The following is a 19,686-nucleotide window of genomic DNA, read 5'->3' on the forward strand; positions in this document are numbered from 1 at the left end:
ACACTTGACAAAAATCAACATCCTTTCATGATAAAAACTTCAAAAATTTGGATATAGAAGATATGCATCACAACATAACGAAAGCCACATATGACAACCCCACAACTAAAGTCATTTTCAATGGTGAGCAGTTGAAAACTTTTCTAGTAAGATCAGGAAGGAGACAAAGATATCCACTCTCACCACTTTTATGCAGCACAGTGCTAGAAGTCTTAGCCAGAACAAAGAGGCAAGTAAAAGAAATAAAAGTCATTCAAACCAAAAAAGGAAGAAGTAAAACCTCTGTTTGCAGATGAAAAATATTACATGTACAAATCCACCAAAAACTGTTAGAATAAGTGAATTATAGGATATAAAGTTGATACATGAAAATTATTTGCATTTCTGTACACTAAGAATGAACTATAGAAGGGAAATTAAGAAAACGATACCATTTACAATTACTCAAAAAGATTAAAGTACCTAAAATGAATTTAATCAAGGAGATGAATATCTTTACACTGAGGAAATTGGTGAAAAAATTAAAGAGGAACAGATGGAAAAATATTCTTGTGTTCATAAACTGTAAGAATTAATATTGTTAATATGTCCAACTATCTAAAGTAATCTATAGATTCAGTGTAATCCTTAGCAAAATTCCAATAGTATTTTTCACAGAATAGAAAAAAAAAAATCCTTGGGCAGCCCAGGTGGCTCAGCAGTTTAGCGCTGCCTTTGGCCCAGAGCCTGATCCTGGAGACCCGGGATCGAATCCTACGTCAGGATCCCTACATGGGGCCTGCTTCTCCCTCTGCCTGCGTCTATGCCTCTCTCTCTCTCTCAATCTGTATCTCATGAGTAAATAAATAAAATCTTTTAAGAAAATAAAAAAAAATCCTAAAATTTGTATGGAATTACAAAAGACCCCAAATAGCAATAAATAAATGAATAAATAAATGAATAAATAAATAAATAAATAAATAAATAAAATAAAAATCCTGAGAAACAACAAAGCTGAAGACATCACATTTCTTGATTATAAACTATATTACAAAGCTATATTAATCAAAACAGTATGATATTGGCATAAAAACTGACACACAAATTAATGGAACAGAACAGAAAGCGCAGAAATAAATCCGTGCATATATAGTCAATTCATTTTTGACAAAGGAGCCAAGAATATACCATGACAGAAGGACAGTTTCTTCAATAAGTTTTGTTGGGAAAATCATAAGCAAAAATTTGAATGAAACTGGCCTACCACCTTAACACCATACACAGAAATCAACTCAAAATGGATGAAGGACTTAAAGCAAAATCTGAAACCATAACAGAAAAAACATAAGTAGTAAGCACTCTGACATTGGTCTTGGCAATGATTTTTTTGGATTTGACATCAAAAGCAAAGGCAACAAAAGCAAAAATAAACAAGTGGGATTACATCAAACTAAAAAGCTCTGCAGCGCAACTATAGAACGAAGTAAAATATTTGAAACTACATATCCATAAGGAGTTAATATTACAAACATACAAAGAACTTTTACAATTCAATAGCTAAAAAGCCCAAATGACCCAATTTAAAAATGAGCAAAGAACCTAAACAGACAATTTCCAAAGCCATAAAAATGACCAACAGGTACATGTTCAACATCACTAGTCATTAGGAAAGATCAAATCAAAACCACAATAAAGTATCCCTTCATACCTCTTAGAAAGTCTATTAATAAAAATACAAGCTAGTGAGGATGTGAAACAAAAGGGAACATTTGTATACTTCTGATGGGAATGTAAACTTATGCAGCCACTATGGAGAACAGTGTAGGTCCCTCAAAAAACTAAAACTAGAACTACAATATCATCCCACTTCTTCATATATATCCAAAGGAAATGAAATCCATTATCTCAAAGAAATACTCCCATGTTCACTACAGCATTATTCACAATAGCCAAAGTATGGGAACAACATATGTTTCTATCAAAGATGGATGAATAGATAAAGAAAATGTGCTTCTCTTGCTCTTTCTTTCTCTCTCACATACAGACACACTCGAGTATTATTCAGCCATGAGAAAGAATACTCTGACATTTGCAATAACATGTATGCACTTGTAGGACATTACGCTATGTGAAGTAAGACAGAGAAAGATAAATACTGCATGCTATCACTTCTGTGTGGAATCTAAATTTAAAAAGCCAAACTCTAGAAACACAGAATAGAATGATAGTTGACAGGGTCTGGGGGCAATAGGGAGAAGTTGGTAAAAGAATACAAACTTTCAGTTATGAGATGAATAAGGTCTAACGATCTAAGGTATAACATGGTGACTACAGTAGGTAATAGTGTATTATAAAACTAGAATTTGCTAAGAGAGCAGAATTCATGTGTTCTCATTCCCCTCAAAAATGTAAATATGTAAGGTAATGGATGTATTAATTAACTCAAGGCTGGGAATCCTCTCATATGTATATATTTATCAAATTATCATGTATGTTTCAAATATATTTTCTTTGTCAAATATACTTCAATAAAAAAAGAAATTTAAGGGGGAATCTAACTCTAGCCAAGTTAACTACTTTTGGTAGAACAAATCAACAATCATCATAGGAAAATATAAGTATTTAGAGGCTCTACAATATATTACCTACAATATTCGGGATACAGAAAAAAATTAACAAATACATAAAGTAATGGGAAAGTCTGGGCCATAGTCAAGAGAAAAAGCAGTCAGTAGAAACTATGACTCAAGATGACTCAGATATAAGAATTAATAGCCTTTTAAACAGTTATTGTAGATATACTCGAGGACTTGAAAATATATTTTTCAAGGTAAAGAGGCATAAAAATATTAGATTCAATGAGATAATATAAATAAAGTACTTAGTATAGTACCAGATAAATAATAGACACTAAATAAATAACAGCTATTATTATATTATCAGTATTAATAGTAGTAACTGCAAAAATATCATACCTACCACTGAACTGGCAACAACTGTCTTGGGAAGAAAGGAAATTTTTATGTACCAAGTGATTAAGACATTTAGAAAATAATTTAGCAAATTGTATTAATTGAAAAAAATTTAAAAATATAAAAATTATATTAATTGGTGATGATATTCCTGTTCATTATTTCAACACATATTTTATTTTTATATACAGCATCATAGTAGATGCTTGATGGTTTGGAATCCTGAGAAGAAGAAAACTAGAAACTACTAAAGAAAACTGGAATGTTTCCAGAAAACAATGAATTAAAAAAGCAATTGACATGCAGAGAGGATGGTGAACAGATACATAATCACCAATTAGAATTATTATAACACAACATCATAATGGGAATGAGAGAAACTCAGGAGCAAAGAAGTAGAAAATAGTAGGGGTTTCTGGTAGAGAATTGGGAAGAGCGGAACAGTGAAAAAGGAATTTCTAAGTGTTTCCTTCATCATACCTAGTTCTTTGTTGTTTCACCATACATGCAATATGAAACAAATTTTTACTTTATCTTATGGGATCAAAAACAAAGTCTACTCATTCTACTACACTTAGGTTACGTAATTGACATATTTATAAATTATAACTGGAGGAAGAATTTCTAAACAATTGAGTAAGCACAATCACAGTGTATATACAGATAAATTGCATTGGCTAATTATCTGGACACTGAAAAATAAAAGCAATTTTTATTGAGACACATTAATATCTCAAAGTTAGAATAAATGCATCTATGTGGTCATTATGCTAGTGATACAATTAACTCAATAATTTCACAAAAGTCTCCATCACTCTGCCTCCATCAACAGAACTTATAAGCAAGATGGTTTTATAAAAGTATTTAGAAGAAGCCTTATGAAAAATAAATATAGCAAGGCATTTAGAATAGTTAAAGCGTGATTTAAAATTACAATAGCTTTAATAAAACCAGTCTACCGATTTCATAGTGATGAATAAAGGAGCAATATAATTAATATCTTCAAACAGCTTTTATGGGAATAAATTTAACAACAGAGACATGTCTACTGTAACTTCATTTATTTAAATCATGCATCATTTTGGACAATGTAATATTATCATTATACACAGACATATATACACATACATATCTTAATGTGCATGTATATATACTTTAAACATGATAATTAAACAAAATAGGCTTAATGACATAATTATCTTGATTGTCCTGAAATTCTTTTGGATGACATAAGGAGATATTTCAAAATCTTTCAGAACCTCTGGAGCATCTTAATGAACATTAATTATTTCTGAAATGTTCCAAGAGGAAGTATTTATAGGACACTGAATTACCTTTCTACTACCATCCAGTGAGTTTCTTTTTTTGAATGATCATGGATATCAGCTTCTTTTTTTTAATTTTTATTTATTTATGATAGTCACAGAGGGAGAGAGAGAGAGGCAGAGACACAGGCAGAGGGAGAAGCAGGCTCCATGCACCGGGAGCCCGATGTGGGATTCGATCCCGGGTCTCCAGGATCGCGCCCTGGGCCAAAGGCAAGCGCCAAACCGCTGCGCCACCCAGGGATCCCCTGGATATCAGCTTCTACTTGTCATTTAGCTTCTTTTTATAACAAGAAGAAACTCCTATTTGAATTTTCTAATTGTTAGATTTTGGATGAGTAATTGAGACCAACTGCCAATATATGGAATTTCTTTCAACAGAGAAGTTAAAATGGAACTTAAGAATTACTTTAAAAGGGAGAGTTCAGGTATCAATAGAAAGTGATGTGGGATAAAGCAATGTTTCCACAGAAGTGGAAAAATATCACCAGTATTAGGGTTATACTAACAAAGGTTTTTCTCTCTCTCCATTTCCAATAAAGCAGCAAGATATAATGACCAAAGCTACCAGCAGATCACTGATTTTCAAAATTGAGGTAATTATTGTAGAGGTAACCTGATTGTTTCTGAAATAATTCACTGCCTCTGATTCCAAAAAAACCCTAAGAATCCCTTGTGATATGGACAAAACTATTCCAAATAATTCTGAAAATTTTTCACACAGAAATAGGACATGAATTGGAAATGGGCTTTTGATCATTCAGTTTGGTTTTCTAGAAAAGCCTGACTTTAAATTTGTCAGATAGTAAGGCATAATGGAAAGTCCATAGTCTCTAAGTGGCTCAAATTTTAGTCATGACTCTACCTCTCTGATGCTGAATAGTTTTTCAAACTCGGTTATTTCATTTGCAAAATGGGGATAATAAAGCGACTTGTCAGCACATAAAATTACTGCAAAGATCAAATAAAACCGTGTTCCGAAAGTCTCTGTAAAGTGTTTTAGAAGTGTTATATTATTATTTTCTTATAAATAAAGTCACGGTAGATTAATATTTTGCTAATCCCTTTTAAGCATCACAGTGAGAGGTTAGTGACTTCCAGGAATCTCTTAATAAGGAAGAGTGCAGTGGCTAAGAATACAGACTATGAAATTGGGCCATCTGGGTTTGTATGCTTGCTTCCCTATTACTATCTGTGTTACTTCGAGTACATTATTCCCCAAAGCCTCAGTATCTTCATCCACAAATAGCAGTAATAATAATAATGATGATGATGATGATGCAGCAAAACTTAACAGGATTGTTCTGAGAATTAAGTGAACTATGTAAAAAAAAGCGAACTATGTGATTAAATAATGCCTATTATAAAAATCATAAAATCTTTGATCCCAAAGACTATCATAAAATTAGAATCATGCCTATCATAAAAAGCTTTTATGAATGGTTGTTATCGGGGTGCCTGGGTGGCTCAGTTGGTTAAGTGTCTGCCTTTGGCTTAGGTCATGATCCTGCTGGGTCCAGCATTTCTCCTCCCTGCTCAGTGTGGAGTCTGCTTCTCCCCCTGTCCCTCCCTCTGCTTATGCTCTCTCTCTCTCTCAAACAAATAAAAAAAAATCTTGAAAAAAAAAAAGGATGGTTGCTATCATTTATATGCCATAGCTTCATTATGGAGCCTTTTGGTGTTATAATCAAATGTAATCTTTTATACAACTTAATAAAAATCTAGGTTTAATGGTTTGGGAATCATTCATTCTTTAAGATTCAGTTTGTATATGAACATTTTGGGGAGATACTTCTTTTAAAGAAAGCAAGTCAAAAGACCAATTCAATGAATAAATAATTCTTCATTTTCAAGAGCATATTATTTATTTTTATATACATTCAGTTCTAACTATAATATATTCTTCCTATGTTCAGTGAATATGTGTAAGTAGTATATGCTTTGCATGGATATACTTTTGGAAATAGCTTATAAATATATTCACTGATACACACAGCACATTTTTAGATGACGTAAGGCTTCAAAAATAACTAATATACTTGATACATTATTAAGATGTTTCCATTTGGCTTTGATATTGTATAAAAGCTGATGTGATAAAGTGTAATTATAACAAAACGTAACACCCAAGTAATTATTTGTCCAAGATCCTTAAAAATTGTAGTAATGTTCTTTTCTCCTTTGTTTGCCCTACCCAGCACAGAAGATACCACTGAGGATATTCACTAGATATTAATGGATGGAAAAGTAGGGGGGAAGGAAGGGAAAGGAAATAGAGAGATGGAGGATGGAGAAGAGGAAGGTAAGAAGGAAAGAACGTAAGGGGGGAGAGGCAAAAGGAAGGGGAAAATAGGACACTATAGGTAGTGACTTGACAGTATTATATATTTTAGAGAATCTTAGCTGATCAGAAAAACAATACTCAACAGACATGCTGTCCTATCCCAGATTTTGCCACTCACTCACTGGTCATTAGTCCTTGGGTAAAGCACTCTATATATACGTTTCTTCATCTAACATAAGGATACCATCTACCCTCACAGCACACTCATAAGAATCAATTGGGGTAATATTGTGGTTCAGAGTGCTTTGTTAATTTGAAACAATGGAAGTGTAAGATATCATTTTGAGATAACTATTAAAACACATCAAAAGTATTTTTTTTTGCTGCTAAAATATTCAATTTCAGGTTGCAATGAAGTACATATAATATTTAGATCATAAGATTCAATAATTTCAAGGTTATCTGAGCTGATCAGAATGCATCCAGGACACACTTTTTCAAAGGGACTCTGATATACACTATTACATCCAAGACTAAGAAAAGTTATAGAAATTATATTTTGTGGAAGAATTAAAATATTAAGCTTACTTGGCTTAGAGAAAAGTAAATCGAGGGAAGTTGTGGAAATACTGTTAATGTTGAATATAGCTGCATAAAGGAAATATATGCTGCTGTAGAAGCAGAAGGAAATCCAATTAATGAAAAACCCACAGAAGCAAATTGTAATCACATAATAACTTTCCAATAAGAGCTATCCATGGGAAGCAGAATAATGGCTCCCAAAGCTGTTCAAGACCTAATTTCCAGAACCTGTAAATATGTTACCATCTTACATAGTAAATGGGACTTTACACATGTGATTAAGATTAAAGACCTTGAGATTGGAAAATTATTCAGGATAATCTAGATAGTTCCAAGCTAATTACATGAATCCTTAAGAGCAGAGAACTTTCCCAGCTGTGAAGAGAGGAAGATGTGACTAGTAAAAATGGTCAGATAGAAAGTTGCTGGCTTTGAGGACGAAAGAAGGCAGCCATGAGCCAAAGATTGTGTGCTGCCTCTAGAAGTTGGAAAAGGCAAGGAAATGGACTTCCCCTCAAGCCTCCAGAAGAGAACACAGCCCTACTGACATGGATTTTTCACTCTATGAGATCCACTTTGGACTTCTAACCTTCAGAACCATCACATTGTACATATTATTTAAATCACCAATTATGGTAATTTGTTATGAGAGCAATAAGAAACTTATACACTCAAAAAAAAAGAGACTTCTACACTAACCAACAAGGAAAAGAGCACTTTGAAGTTAAGCAGTTTGTCTTCAGAGAGAGTCATCAAAAAGCTGTTAGAGGTGATGTAAAAATAATCCTATAATGAATGGATGAAAATCTACAATAAGTTAACCCTATGACTTCTTTGAATTCTATTACTCTACAATTGAAATAAGTAAAGGTTATTGAATTGAAACCAATGAACAGAATAAAGAGGGATGGAATACTAAACCCAGAGAACCTTGGTGTCTTTCAGATTTCTTCAGGTGGTTCAGCCATTAACTGATCCCAAAATTCAGTTGTGGGTATATCCACTATGAAAGGGATTTACAACTACATAAGTGACTGCTAGATCCTGCTATGGTTTTAATGGTGCATTTTCCTGGAAAATTTTGGGGACAAGTATTCTTAGGGAGATTAACCTGAAGTGAATTTCCAGTATGTCCAAATTCTACTCCTATCCCCAGGAATAGATCCAAATTTAGTGGGAAACTCCAAAACCAACCTACTTTTTGAAGAGTTTCTAGATATTAGATAGAGTGAAAACTCTAAAGAAAGTCTAGAAACTAGATTTATAAATGGTTAATAACTGCACATAGGAGAAGGCAGAGGAAAGATGAATTTACATAGTCTGCTAGTCTCTAATATACATACTTGTAAGTTAAGTTATTTTGGCTATCTCCTGCTGGAAGATCCAGCAGGAGCAATTTTTGGAGCAAAATTCATAATCAACATAATCATCAAATTCTGTTTGTGGATACATAGGAAGAACAAAGTTTTTTGTTTGTTTGTTTTTTCCCAGGATATATATGAGAATCATTCATGGAGCTTCTTTACAACTCAGATTCTAGACTCTGCTCTTATAAATTTGGTAGGTTGAGGGTGGTACCAAAATTTCTATAGTTTAAAAGGTTCACAGTCAAAGCTTATGCACAGCCTGAATTGCACACCATTGGAATGGAGTACTATGCTTACTTACTCCTACAGCCACCAGGGGTACATTTTTTAGTCCTTCTTTCTTTATCAGCAAATAGAAAAAAGAAGATATATGATCCTGTCCAGTTGATCCAACACCATACAGACTTTTCTGTTAATGAATCTCATGGTTATAAAACTCATATATGCAACTCTTTAGGGCACCTAAGTCTTTTGGATACCCCAACTCTCAACTGTATATGATCCTCTGGTTTGTACTATGGGATTTTGTTTCCTTTATATTCCTAATGATTTCAGAAGTTAAACTGTCTTTCCTTCAGTTACTTGACTTGTCTCTTTAAAGGTTCATTTGCCCAGAGGGAAAAATGAGGTAGAAATAAAGGTCATATTCTCACCAAAAAGACAATGTTGGTATTTTGATAGAGAGCTCGTGCCACACAGATTCTTTGCCTCTGACCCCCACTCAGGTTGATGCCCTAGAGGAGAAATAGCTGTAAACATCCACTCTTTCTAATAGTAAATAATCTACTGGTTAAAAATTCTCTTTAAAATATGAACTTTTTTAAAAAATCTTAAATTAATGGTAATTTATTTTTTATTTAAATTCAATTAGCTAACATATAGCATATCATTAGTTTCAGACATAGTGTTCAATGATTTAACAGTTGCATGTAACACTCAGTGCTCATCAAATCAAGTGCCCTCCTGAATGTCCATCAATTACCCCAATCCCCTACCCACCTTCTCTCCAGCAACCTTCAGTTTGTTTGCTGTAGTTAAGAGTCTCTTTTGGTTTTTCTCCTGCTCTGATGATTTCCCATCCAGTTTTTCCTCCTTTTCCCTGTGATCCTCTGTGCTGTTTCTTATATTCCACATATGAGTGAAATCATATGAAAACTGTCTTTCTCAGATTTACTCATTTCACTCAGCAATTAAATTGTGATAATATTGGTAAGATAAAATGAAACTGTCTAGTGGTCAATACTTCACAATTATAATATTGAGATAATTTTTGATTGGTAGCACTAATCCTTTTTTTATTCTGATAGACAGCTCTGCTGTACAAAGGCATAATAACCATACACATGGCGAGTACTAAACACTGAAAGTAACTCCAAAATTTTTACCAGTTTTGTGAATTATGTCTGTAGTTTAACATATACCTCTTAAATTTGATATTACCAATTATGTTCAACAAGATTATATAGCAAAATACTTTTATATAATTGAGTACTAATTACAAAAATTTTTAAACTATATGGAGTGTGTAGTATGTGCTAGGCTTGTGTAAATGCCTTTAAATCCCTTAATTCTTTTATTCCTTATAGCAGTTGTTCCAACACCAATGATATAGGTATCATTCCCTTTACAGACAAGGAAACTAAAGCTCAGAGAAGTTAAGTCCATGCTCTTAAGTACTATACTGTGCTGCAATCAAGAATAGCCATTAAGAGCACAGACTACAGAGTCAGACAAATCCTAGCTGTATCAATAACTGGGCAAGTTCTTCAACCTTTCTCAACTTAGTTTCCTCAGTAGCAATATGCAGATAATGATGACACCTATATTAAAAAATTGCTGTAAAAATAGATAACGCATAAAACGTTTTCCCAGTACTTAAAATCTATAATGGTCAGGGATCCCTGGGTGGCGCAGCGGTTTGGCGCCTGCCTTTGGCCCAGGGCGCGATCCTGGAGACTCGGGATCGAATCCCACGTCGGGCTCCCGGTGCATGGAGCCTGCTTCTCCCTCTGCCTGTGTCTCTGCCTCTCTCTCTCTCTCTCTCTCTGTGTGACTATCATAAATAAATAAAAAAATTTAAAAAAATCTATAATGGTCAAAATATTATTATTATTAAATAATAATATTATTATTAAAGACACTCAGGAAACTTTTCTAGATTTTTATTTATTGTTTAATTAAACTATATACATAGCTCACCCTCTCTCCAATTTCAGTTTGGTCTCCAAAAGGTAGTAAGTCAATATCTGGTTGAAGAGAACAGGCATCTGTAACAGCTTTGTACCTTTGGGAGAAATTATTTTGAATTTTTAGATCACTATTAATATACTGCCCATAAATTAAGTCCCAAGTTCAATATCTTGGAAGCCGAAATACAACATTTACTGAACAATTTAATACATACTAGCCTCTACAGTAGGTTTGTGGATACAAAGATAATTAGATATTGATTCCCACTCTTATAAAACTACTAAATGGAGCAGAAGACTGATAGAGAAATATATCATAAAATGGATCTCCTTAAGTGCTACAGCAGAGGTAACAAATGCTCCTAAGATACATAGAAAGAAATGGCTGACGACTCTAAGAAATTAGTGATGACTCTGCAAAGGAGATGACACATAAGCTGTATCCAGAGGATAAGCTATAATTTGCTGGGAAGAAAATGAGGGAAAGAAAGCTTCAGAAACTGCATGAAGGTGAAAAGGTCATGGTGGATCTCAGGGACAACAGAAGGCTCACGAGAGCTGAAACACTGGTTGTGGGTGGGTGTCTGTGCATGCTGAAGGGAGGATATGGAAGGTGTTGAGGATTGACAATACTCAAATAGATCTAAGGCTGGGACTGGAAATGATAAATTGGAGGTATAGGGAAGCATGGGGATAGGGAATGCTGGGGAAAATATCCATAGTTTCATTTTCTCAATCTAGTCTTAAAACATTCAAAAGTCATTCTTGAGTAATCCCTCTGCTTCTTCTTGCTCTTATTTTTCCATTCTTATCCTAGAATGGTTTTTTGCCAACCTTTTCTTTTTTTTCTATTTCTATTTCTTCTTTTCTATTTCTGCCCTTCCAAGCATGGCAATGGACATTGCATGCCTAGACCATTATTTCAACAAACATCTAAAATGTCTCCTTGCTCTGAATTGAGAATCATCCTGTATGTATCTGCCATTACAGTTCCAGATTCCACATCACATTTCCTTTGTTATTTCTCTTTCTAAAACTTTCTGTGCTTCCCCAGAATGCACTGAATTCTATCCAGTTGGTGTTTAAGGCACTCCACTACATCATCTCAGCTTTTATTTATAATCTAGTTCATCACTGTCAATACACATAAATCCTTTTTTGACTGGTTTGTTCCCCAGTTCCCATGAGAATGATCCCATGTAACTCAGGTTTTTCCTCCCATACTTCCTTCCCCTCCTCATGCCTCTCCTCTGACCTAACTCTCCTTAACTTTCAAGTCTTGGGTTAGGGTTTTAAGACCCAACCTTGAAAGAATGGCTTCAGGAAAGGGTCATTCTTTTGTACATGACTATCACCAGGGTGTTATTTATTTATTTATTTAGTTATTTATTTATTTAAATTCAGTTAATTAACATATGGAGTATAACTAGTTTCAGAGGTAGAGTTTAGTGATTCATCAGTTGTATATAACACCCAGTGCTCATTACATCAAGTGCCCTCCTTAATGCCCATCGCCCAGCTACCCTATGACCCCACTCCCTCCCTCCAGCAACCCTCAGTTTGTTTCCTAGAGTTGAGAGTCTTTTATGGCTTGTCTACTCTGGTGGTATTTAAAGATGGTTGAAAGATGGCCAATTCTGGCTATTCTCAGTAACTAGAGCTGTCAGATCCCATATTCTTCCTCTTCTTTCCACAGATCACTTTCCTTCTGCTCCTTGGATTTTCCTTCTACTCACCAACAACCTCAGTAACCCTCTGCACCCCCCCCAATTCCATTTTGGCTTTTAGTTTTGGTGTCCACGTTGTTCTCAATAAATGTATAGGATGGGCTGACATAAGGATTAGAAATAGTTGCTCATTTTAGATCTAAATTTTATACATTCCAAATTACCTCTGCTTGTTGAAAGGACTTCCAAAGGTAATATTTTCTTCTACTGTAGCATTTAATAGCCAAGGCTTTTGAGCTGCATAAGCCACAGAGTATCTGTTCCTACTGGAAAATGGAAAAGAAAAACAAAATACCAAAATCATACAATGGTGTTGTGTTGTATGTGTATTTTAGTAAAACTGAGGAAAATAAAAGTTGATAAACAGAAATGGAAAGCTTCTAAAAAAGAGCATTTTAATAACCACCAACCTTATTATTTGTTGGTTAAGTATTTCACCTAAATTAAAAGGATTAGAATTTAATCAAAATGTTTCCCAATGTGCAATTTGATTTTGCTATGCTAAAGAAGTGTTTAAATAAGCTGAACATTTATTTTCTAAAATGACTATAATTTTAAAATAATTAAAAGATTAATAGCAACACATTCTCTTTGATAGACACATATATTTTACTTCATATTAAAAGTATTTTATATAACTATTAATTTATATGCAGACCTTAGAAATAGACATGAATTTGTACTGTGTCTGTGACTTAAGCACATTAATATACTTTAAGGTAATAATTATTTCAAAATAGAATAATATATTGAGGAGTCCATTTCAATACTGAAATAACTATACATTTAAAAACTACATATTTCAAACCATATTGAAACCATTTATTTTTTAGGAATTATAACCTCTTCCTTCTCCCCACTTTTTTTTTTTTTGGCTTGCAAATTCTACCAGATGTCTATACATCAGACTTTAATTTGCAATAACCAGGAAAATGGATGTGAGCTGAAGATAAAGAAGATGATGGGATTGGGGTAGCAAAGGAGTCAGTTTAAAAGTCACACTTCCACTGTTAGTTCATGATCTGTAAGTACTAATTAAGGAATTAAGGTTAAAAGATAGTAAGGTTAAAAAAAAGGATAATTAGAAATGCTCAGTGATCATCCTGAAACATTATGTCTTAGAAGTTTAAAAGACACGATAATACACAATATGCTAGTAGTCTCTTAAATAACATATGTGCAGCAAAACAGTGGTTCCCAACTTTTGACATGTCTACTTCCCCTCCTCCGTGGTCTTCCTATCTCTAGCTCATGGAAAGACCCCATCACTGTTTAACTTATAAATAATATACATATTCTTGCATTTTTATTCTATGAAATCCCAAAACCAATTGATTAAGAACAGTTTGAGTTTCAACTCAAACAGCCTATAAATGTTGGGAACCACTGCTATTAGAAATATGTTGTACATTTTAATAACTAACTTCGTACATCATCAGAATGAATAAAATAACCAGGAGTAAGAGATTGAGTATTAAGTAAAGTCTGAGGAACAAAGTTATTCTTATTAAATGCAGATTAAAATAGAAATAATACCTTCTGGTTGCTTCAAAAGAAGGTTCAGATTCATTTACACTGCAAGTATGGCAAACAATGTTCATTAATTATGAAATATAAATATAGAATGAATGTGTGCATACATCAGGTAAGAAATAAAATAAACAGTGAACACATTAAATAGCTATATTTCCCAAATGGTTTTTGATATTAATTTCAAAGACAAACTAGACAGATAATAATTTTCTTTTATGTCTTTATCAGCTAGGAAAGAATTACTTAGTAAGCTTCCAAAAGACAGATAGCACTGTTCTATTTACATACAAAATCTAGGTTCATACAGTGATCTGGGTTCTACCCCAACTCTGTTCCAACTAGCTGTGTCAGTTTAGGTAATCTTCCTAGAATAGTTTCCTAGTCTGTGTAAGGATTTGGTACCTCCAAGGTCTCCCTACCTTTAAAATTCAAATTAAATCGATTTAAATTCCTAATTAACTACCCTACAACATGAAAGGAAGAACCTATTAGGGGCTTTAAACTTAAAAAGTTTAGACACAGCCTGGCCTTTAAGGAATTGGTGAAAAAGACAGACATGTACAAAAGGTCAAACTGCAACATTTGGGAGTAATTAATTATTGTTTGATCTGATTTATGTATAAACAGATGTTTGTCTAAAAACATTTAGGTATATCTATGTTATGGGAAAAAAACATCTGTAGACTTATTCATTTACAGTTCTGAATTTTAATAATGTAGTTGAATTCCATCATTCTGAAAGACCTAAATTCAAAAACCACACATAAAATTAAAGTCCAGTGAGACTCAAAAAAATAGACCCAATTTGGTTTTGGAAAGCATCATATACTTTTATGGAGAAAATATACCTAAGTATGCTGCCTGGTGATATTTAGCTTTGAGCTATTAATGATACAATTTTCAGCATGCACATTGCTAATGACATCTTGATATGGTTAATGGCAGCAGGAAAAAACAATCTCGGACTAAAAATTCCCTCTCAATAATGATTATTCCCTGACTTAGGTTGCTCACAAAAAATAATGAAATATACCATTTCCCAAGTGATAGTTCCATAAATATGCTTTAGATATCAAGAAATTTGAATTTTTAATAGTAAAAAGCCAATGAATGACCTCAATGGTTTTAGTTAATTTGAGGAAAATGGAAAACAGAAGAAAAGAAGCAGGAATATGGCAGAAATTAGTGGATTAATTTGCCTACTGGCCATCCAGCTGGAAGTGCGAATTAGATGTGTGGAAATGCTCATCAAACATTTGAAGATGTCAGCCCAAACTGGACACCATCAATTTTTTTCAATTACTATTGGTTAGATTCCAACTATATTTATCCAGTATCAATTTTAAAGTATTTATTGATTACCTCCCTCAGTAAAGAACACCCAATCCATGTTTGGCAAGCCAGTGTACACAGCAGAGTTGCTGCCAGAGGAGTAAGAGTGGTCTAGATGAAGTAAAGATGAAGACCATTTCAAGACCGCGTAAAAACACATACTGGATGGCCCTGAGTTACGGTAGTCTTACGAGAACTGATGTAAATTCGGCATGGCTAAAATGTGGGTGTAAATGGCAAATGAAGAAAGGTATGTAGTGAACTTAAAAAACATGCACAGCCAGATAGTGAAAGGGTTCATAAACCATTTTTACGTAGTTTGAACTTGTCTTCAGAACTACATAAAAACAGTGAAAAGGTTTAAATGAGACAGAGAGAGAGGTTCAGTTTAGAAATACACTCGCAGAATGTAACAAAAGAATTGGAGGGAGCAAGACTAGACTGAGAGACCACAGTGGTTGTGGAGATCTGAAGGCAGTGCTTTGAATTCAGGTAACAGTGAATGATGAAGAGAAGTGGATACCTTCAGAGATACCTAGAATTGTGTGATAGACAAGATGGGAGGGGATGGAGGAGAAGAAGAAGTTGTGGGTGGAGAACACAGATGAGGAAGTGCGTATGTTAGGGGAAGATAGCAAATTCAACAGCAGACACATTCAGTTTGAGGTGCCCAAGGGATATCTGAATGATTGGAGAAGTTGAAACTCATGAAAGAAATCTGGTAAATAAATGAAGACTTTGTGGTGATTTTCCCTCCTGATATATGCCTTAGATACCAAGGGCTTTGGAATCCATACTTTATTAGTGAAAAGTCAATAAATGACCTCATAATAGAACACAGGTAAAAACCAGACAGACCTAAAGTCATAAAAAGCTATCTGATTGCCTGGCGAATAAATACAGAGACAGAGAAGAAGCGGACAAAGTCAGGACCTGGAAAACATCACTATTTAATGAATGGCTAAGGAAGAGAAATCTACAAAAAAGTACCACGAGAAGCAGACAAGTGTACTGAGGTCAACTCAACTGTGAGTGGAAACTAAGCAAGGTGATCTTTTGAAGGAAAAAAGTATGAACAACAATGTCAAGTGGCCAGGATATTAAGTAACATAATGATCAAAAAGTAGCCAATGAATTTAAAAACTAGGATGTCACCGATGTGACTTAATAAGAATAGTTTCAGTAGAGTGGCAGAGGTAAAAATCAGGGTACAGTGAGCTACGGCAAGAGGAGAATAAGAGGAACTGGAAAGAATGAGTGAAGTTTTTTTTTTTTAATCTACAGAAGTAAGAGGCTAGAGTAGTAGCTGGAAGGGGCTCTGGGTTTAGATTAGAAAGATAGAGACAAGAGAGAGACACACAGAGAGAGACAGAGAGACAGAGATGGGAGAGTGATGTTTTTCCACAAATAAAAAATAGAAAAGAGCCAGGGGCTGGACTAGATGTAAAGCAGATAAAGAGAAAAAGACAACATGCTTTGGATATAGGGTACCTCAGTCTATTAAGGAGACCATCCACTTAAACAGAATGCAGAGGGACTAGAAGAGAAGCACATTTCAAACTACCTAGGAGAATAAGAGGCGGCTTTGTCAAAGAGATGATCTCTAAGTTGACACTGGAAAAAAAGTGAAGCTAACAATCCGAAGAAGGGCATTACAGAGGAAGTGGTCGCATTTGAGAAATACCTGCAGTTCAGAGTTACTGGAGCACAATAGTAAGGGTCAGGCTATGGCAGGATACACACTTAAAAAGTTAGACAGGGACCAGATCATGAAAGTTCCTGGTATAATATACAAAGGTCTTTGGAAAATTTCTTGTATGCTTTGGCCAGTCAATTAAAAAAACTATCAGCAAGAGGTAATTAGATTTTCATGTCATAACAGTAGGAAGAAAGGTGAGGGAGTTATGACAGTGAGTAGTTCTGTTCACACATGGAATTCTTCTGAACTAGGCAAATTAAAAGAGGTGTAGAAATGTTAAGGACAGACATAAGAAAAGTGATTGGTTGGATTGTATGGGCAATGGAGAGAGAAGAATCTAAGTTGAACCTCTGAGCTCTGACTTGGGCACACACCAACTGATTTCAGTAGATAGGGACACACCCTTGCCAAGACACAGAGAAGTAGGTATTGGAGACATGAGGGATATAAGCTCAGTTTGAATGTGTTCAATATGCAGCTTATATAGGACTTTTTGGAGGAGCTATGAGGTCTTCAGAAGAAAGATCTTGGCCAAAAATGTACATTGGTGTTTTTCTAATAGAGAAGAACTGAAGTCAAAGGTATAAATTAAGGGCCATGTAAAGGAAGAGGATCTCATAGCAGACCTCAGAAAGACTGAAGGAGAATCCTTCCCCACCTTCTAGCTCCACTTATATTGCAGCTCCTTACTTTTTTGACTCAATTTTGGTTTATCCTTAAAATATAAATTCAAGTATCATTCATTTATGCATTGCCCTAAAAAAGTCTTGTTGACCCCCACAGACTCAACCCAGTTAGGTTACCTATTATTTGTTCTTATAAAGCCCTGTACTTCTTCTTCCTGGCATTTATAAAAACTTAACCAAAGAATTACTTGTGAAAATATTTTCTTTTTTTTTAATTTTTTTATTTATTTATGACAGTCAGAGAGAGAGAGAGGCAGAGACACAGGCAGAGGGAGAAGCAGGCTCCATGCACCAGGAGCCCGACGTGGGATTCGATCCCGGGTCTCCAGGATCACGCCCTGGGCCAAAGGCAGGCGCCAAACCACTGCGCCACCCAGGGATCCCGTGAAAATATTTTCTTACTGCTTTGCGTCCTTCCCTGCTAAGCAGTAAGCTTCATGATAACAGAGCCTGACTTCTTTTGCTCAGTTATTTTCCCCCAGCAACTGACACAGTGATTTGCATGTCAAAGATATACTAGTACTAGAGTCAGAAAGATAAAGTAGATAGGGTTCCATTTGTAGGTAGACATCTTCATGAACAAATAAAAAAAAACCGATTCTCATTTCCCATGAGTATTATTATAGTCTTTAACTTCTAGAGACCACCTCTACAACCTTCTCACAGCTATATGTTTAATAAAATTCAATTGTGGAGGACTATTTTTATCTTCCAAAATAAACAGAATTGTCTCTGCCTTCTAACATCAGATCTCATTTGATTACATAAAATCACCAGGTCCATGTCCAGACCCATCCTCCACCATTCGCTGTGGCAGTGAACAGCAATGGAAAACAAGAGAAAACAAAAAGGTCAGATGGAAAATCCTCTTCTGGAAAATGGCATAAGATTTCCCTTCTGCATGCAGAATTTGTGTGTGTTTTCCTTCAAGAGTAAAAATTATACTTGGTAGCTCACAACTTTAAGTATACAATGGGAAAGAGTGACTTTTGCAAGCTAAAATTTAGAATAATGGGAGCTAGATGTGGACACAAACATGCTGTATTATATCTAACCCAGGAAAACTGACTCAATGCGTTATTATTCCTTCAGGCAGGGTCACATGAAAAGGAACTTCTCTGTGCACCTGTCTTAGAATATCTGAACCACTGTTACAAAACTGATTATACCAAGACATTAGAAGATATGGGGCCCAATAGGAGGATGGTTGATGGCCTAGGTAAAAGGGAAAGAAAAAGAAAGACACTTGACGGGATGAGCACTGGGTGTTATTCTGTATGTTGGTAAATTGAACACCAATAAAAATTAATTTATAAAAAAAAAAAAAAAAAACAATTTTTATTGAGGGGGATCCCTGGGTGGCTCAGCAGTTTAGCACCTGCCTTCGGCCCAGGGTGTGATCCTGGAGACCCAGGATCGAGTCCCACATCGGGCTCCCTGCATGGAGCCTGCTTCTCTCTGCCTGTGTCTCTGCCTCTCTCTTTCTCTGTGTGTCTCTCATAATTAAATAAAAATAAAATCTTTAAAAAAAAAAAAAAAAGAAAGGGAAAACAAAAATAAATGATGTCTATGTTTTGCATGATTACCACAGTTTATTACACATTCTAGACTCTCTCACTGGAACCACCCACTAGATAGAGCAGTTTGGTTCTGGCTCCTAAGATGTCAGTAGGAACTATTGTTTTTCAAGACAATGATAAAGGACAAATTCACTCAGGCAGAACATTTTCTTTCTTTTTCTTTCTTTCTTTCTTTCTTTCTTTCTTTCTTTCTTTCTTTCTTTCTTTCTTTCTTCTTTTTCTTTCTTTCTTTTTCTTTCTTTCTTTCTTTCTTTCTTTCTTTCTTTCCTTTCTTCTTTCTTTCTTTCTTTCTTTCTTTCTTTCTTTCTTTCTTTCTTTCTTTCTTTCTCTCTTTCTCTTTTTCTCTCTCTTCTCTTCTCTTCCTTTCCTTTCCTTTCTTTTCTTTAAGATGTATTTCTTTATTTTAGAGAGGAGGGGAGAGGGAGAGGGCT

The 19,686-nt window shown here is 34.7% G+C and overlaps 1 protein-coding gene across 8 annotated transcripts in view; it reads right to left on the reverse strand.

Moving 5' to 3' along the window:
• Window positions 1–19,686, reverse strand: part of ABCC9 (ATP binding cassette subfamily C member 9) — a 149,626-nt gene that overhangs the window by 58,355 nt on the left and 71,585 nt on the right. For 6 of the 8 annotated variants that reach the window (XM_055318744.1, XM_055318743.1, XM_055318739.1 and 3 more), the window contains 4 exons: window positions 13,962–14,000; window positions 12,590–12,691; window positions 10,709–10,793; window positions 9,163–9,243 (listed from right to left, as the gene is read on the reverse strand). In XM_055318744.1, coding sequence (XP_055174719.1) covers window positions 9,163–9,243; window positions 10,709–10,793; window positions 12,590–12,691; window positions 13,962–14,000 — 307 coding nt within the window. The remainder of the gene's footprint in view (window positions 1–9,162; window positions 9,244–10,708; window positions 10,794–12,589; window positions 12,692–13,961; window positions 14,001–19,686) is intronic. The other 2 variants (XM_055318746.1, XM_055318745.1) reach the window with 2 other exon arrangements.

This window comes from Nyctereutes procyonoides, unplaced genomic scaffold (assembly GCF_905146905.1).
Source record: "Nyctereutes procyonoides isolate TBG_1078 unplaced genomic scaffold, NYPRO_anot_genome, whole genome shotgun sequence".
Classification (NCBI taxonomy): domain Eukaryota; kingdom Metazoa; phylum Chordata; class Mammalia; order Carnivora; family Canidae; genus Nyctereutes; species Nyctereutes procyonoides.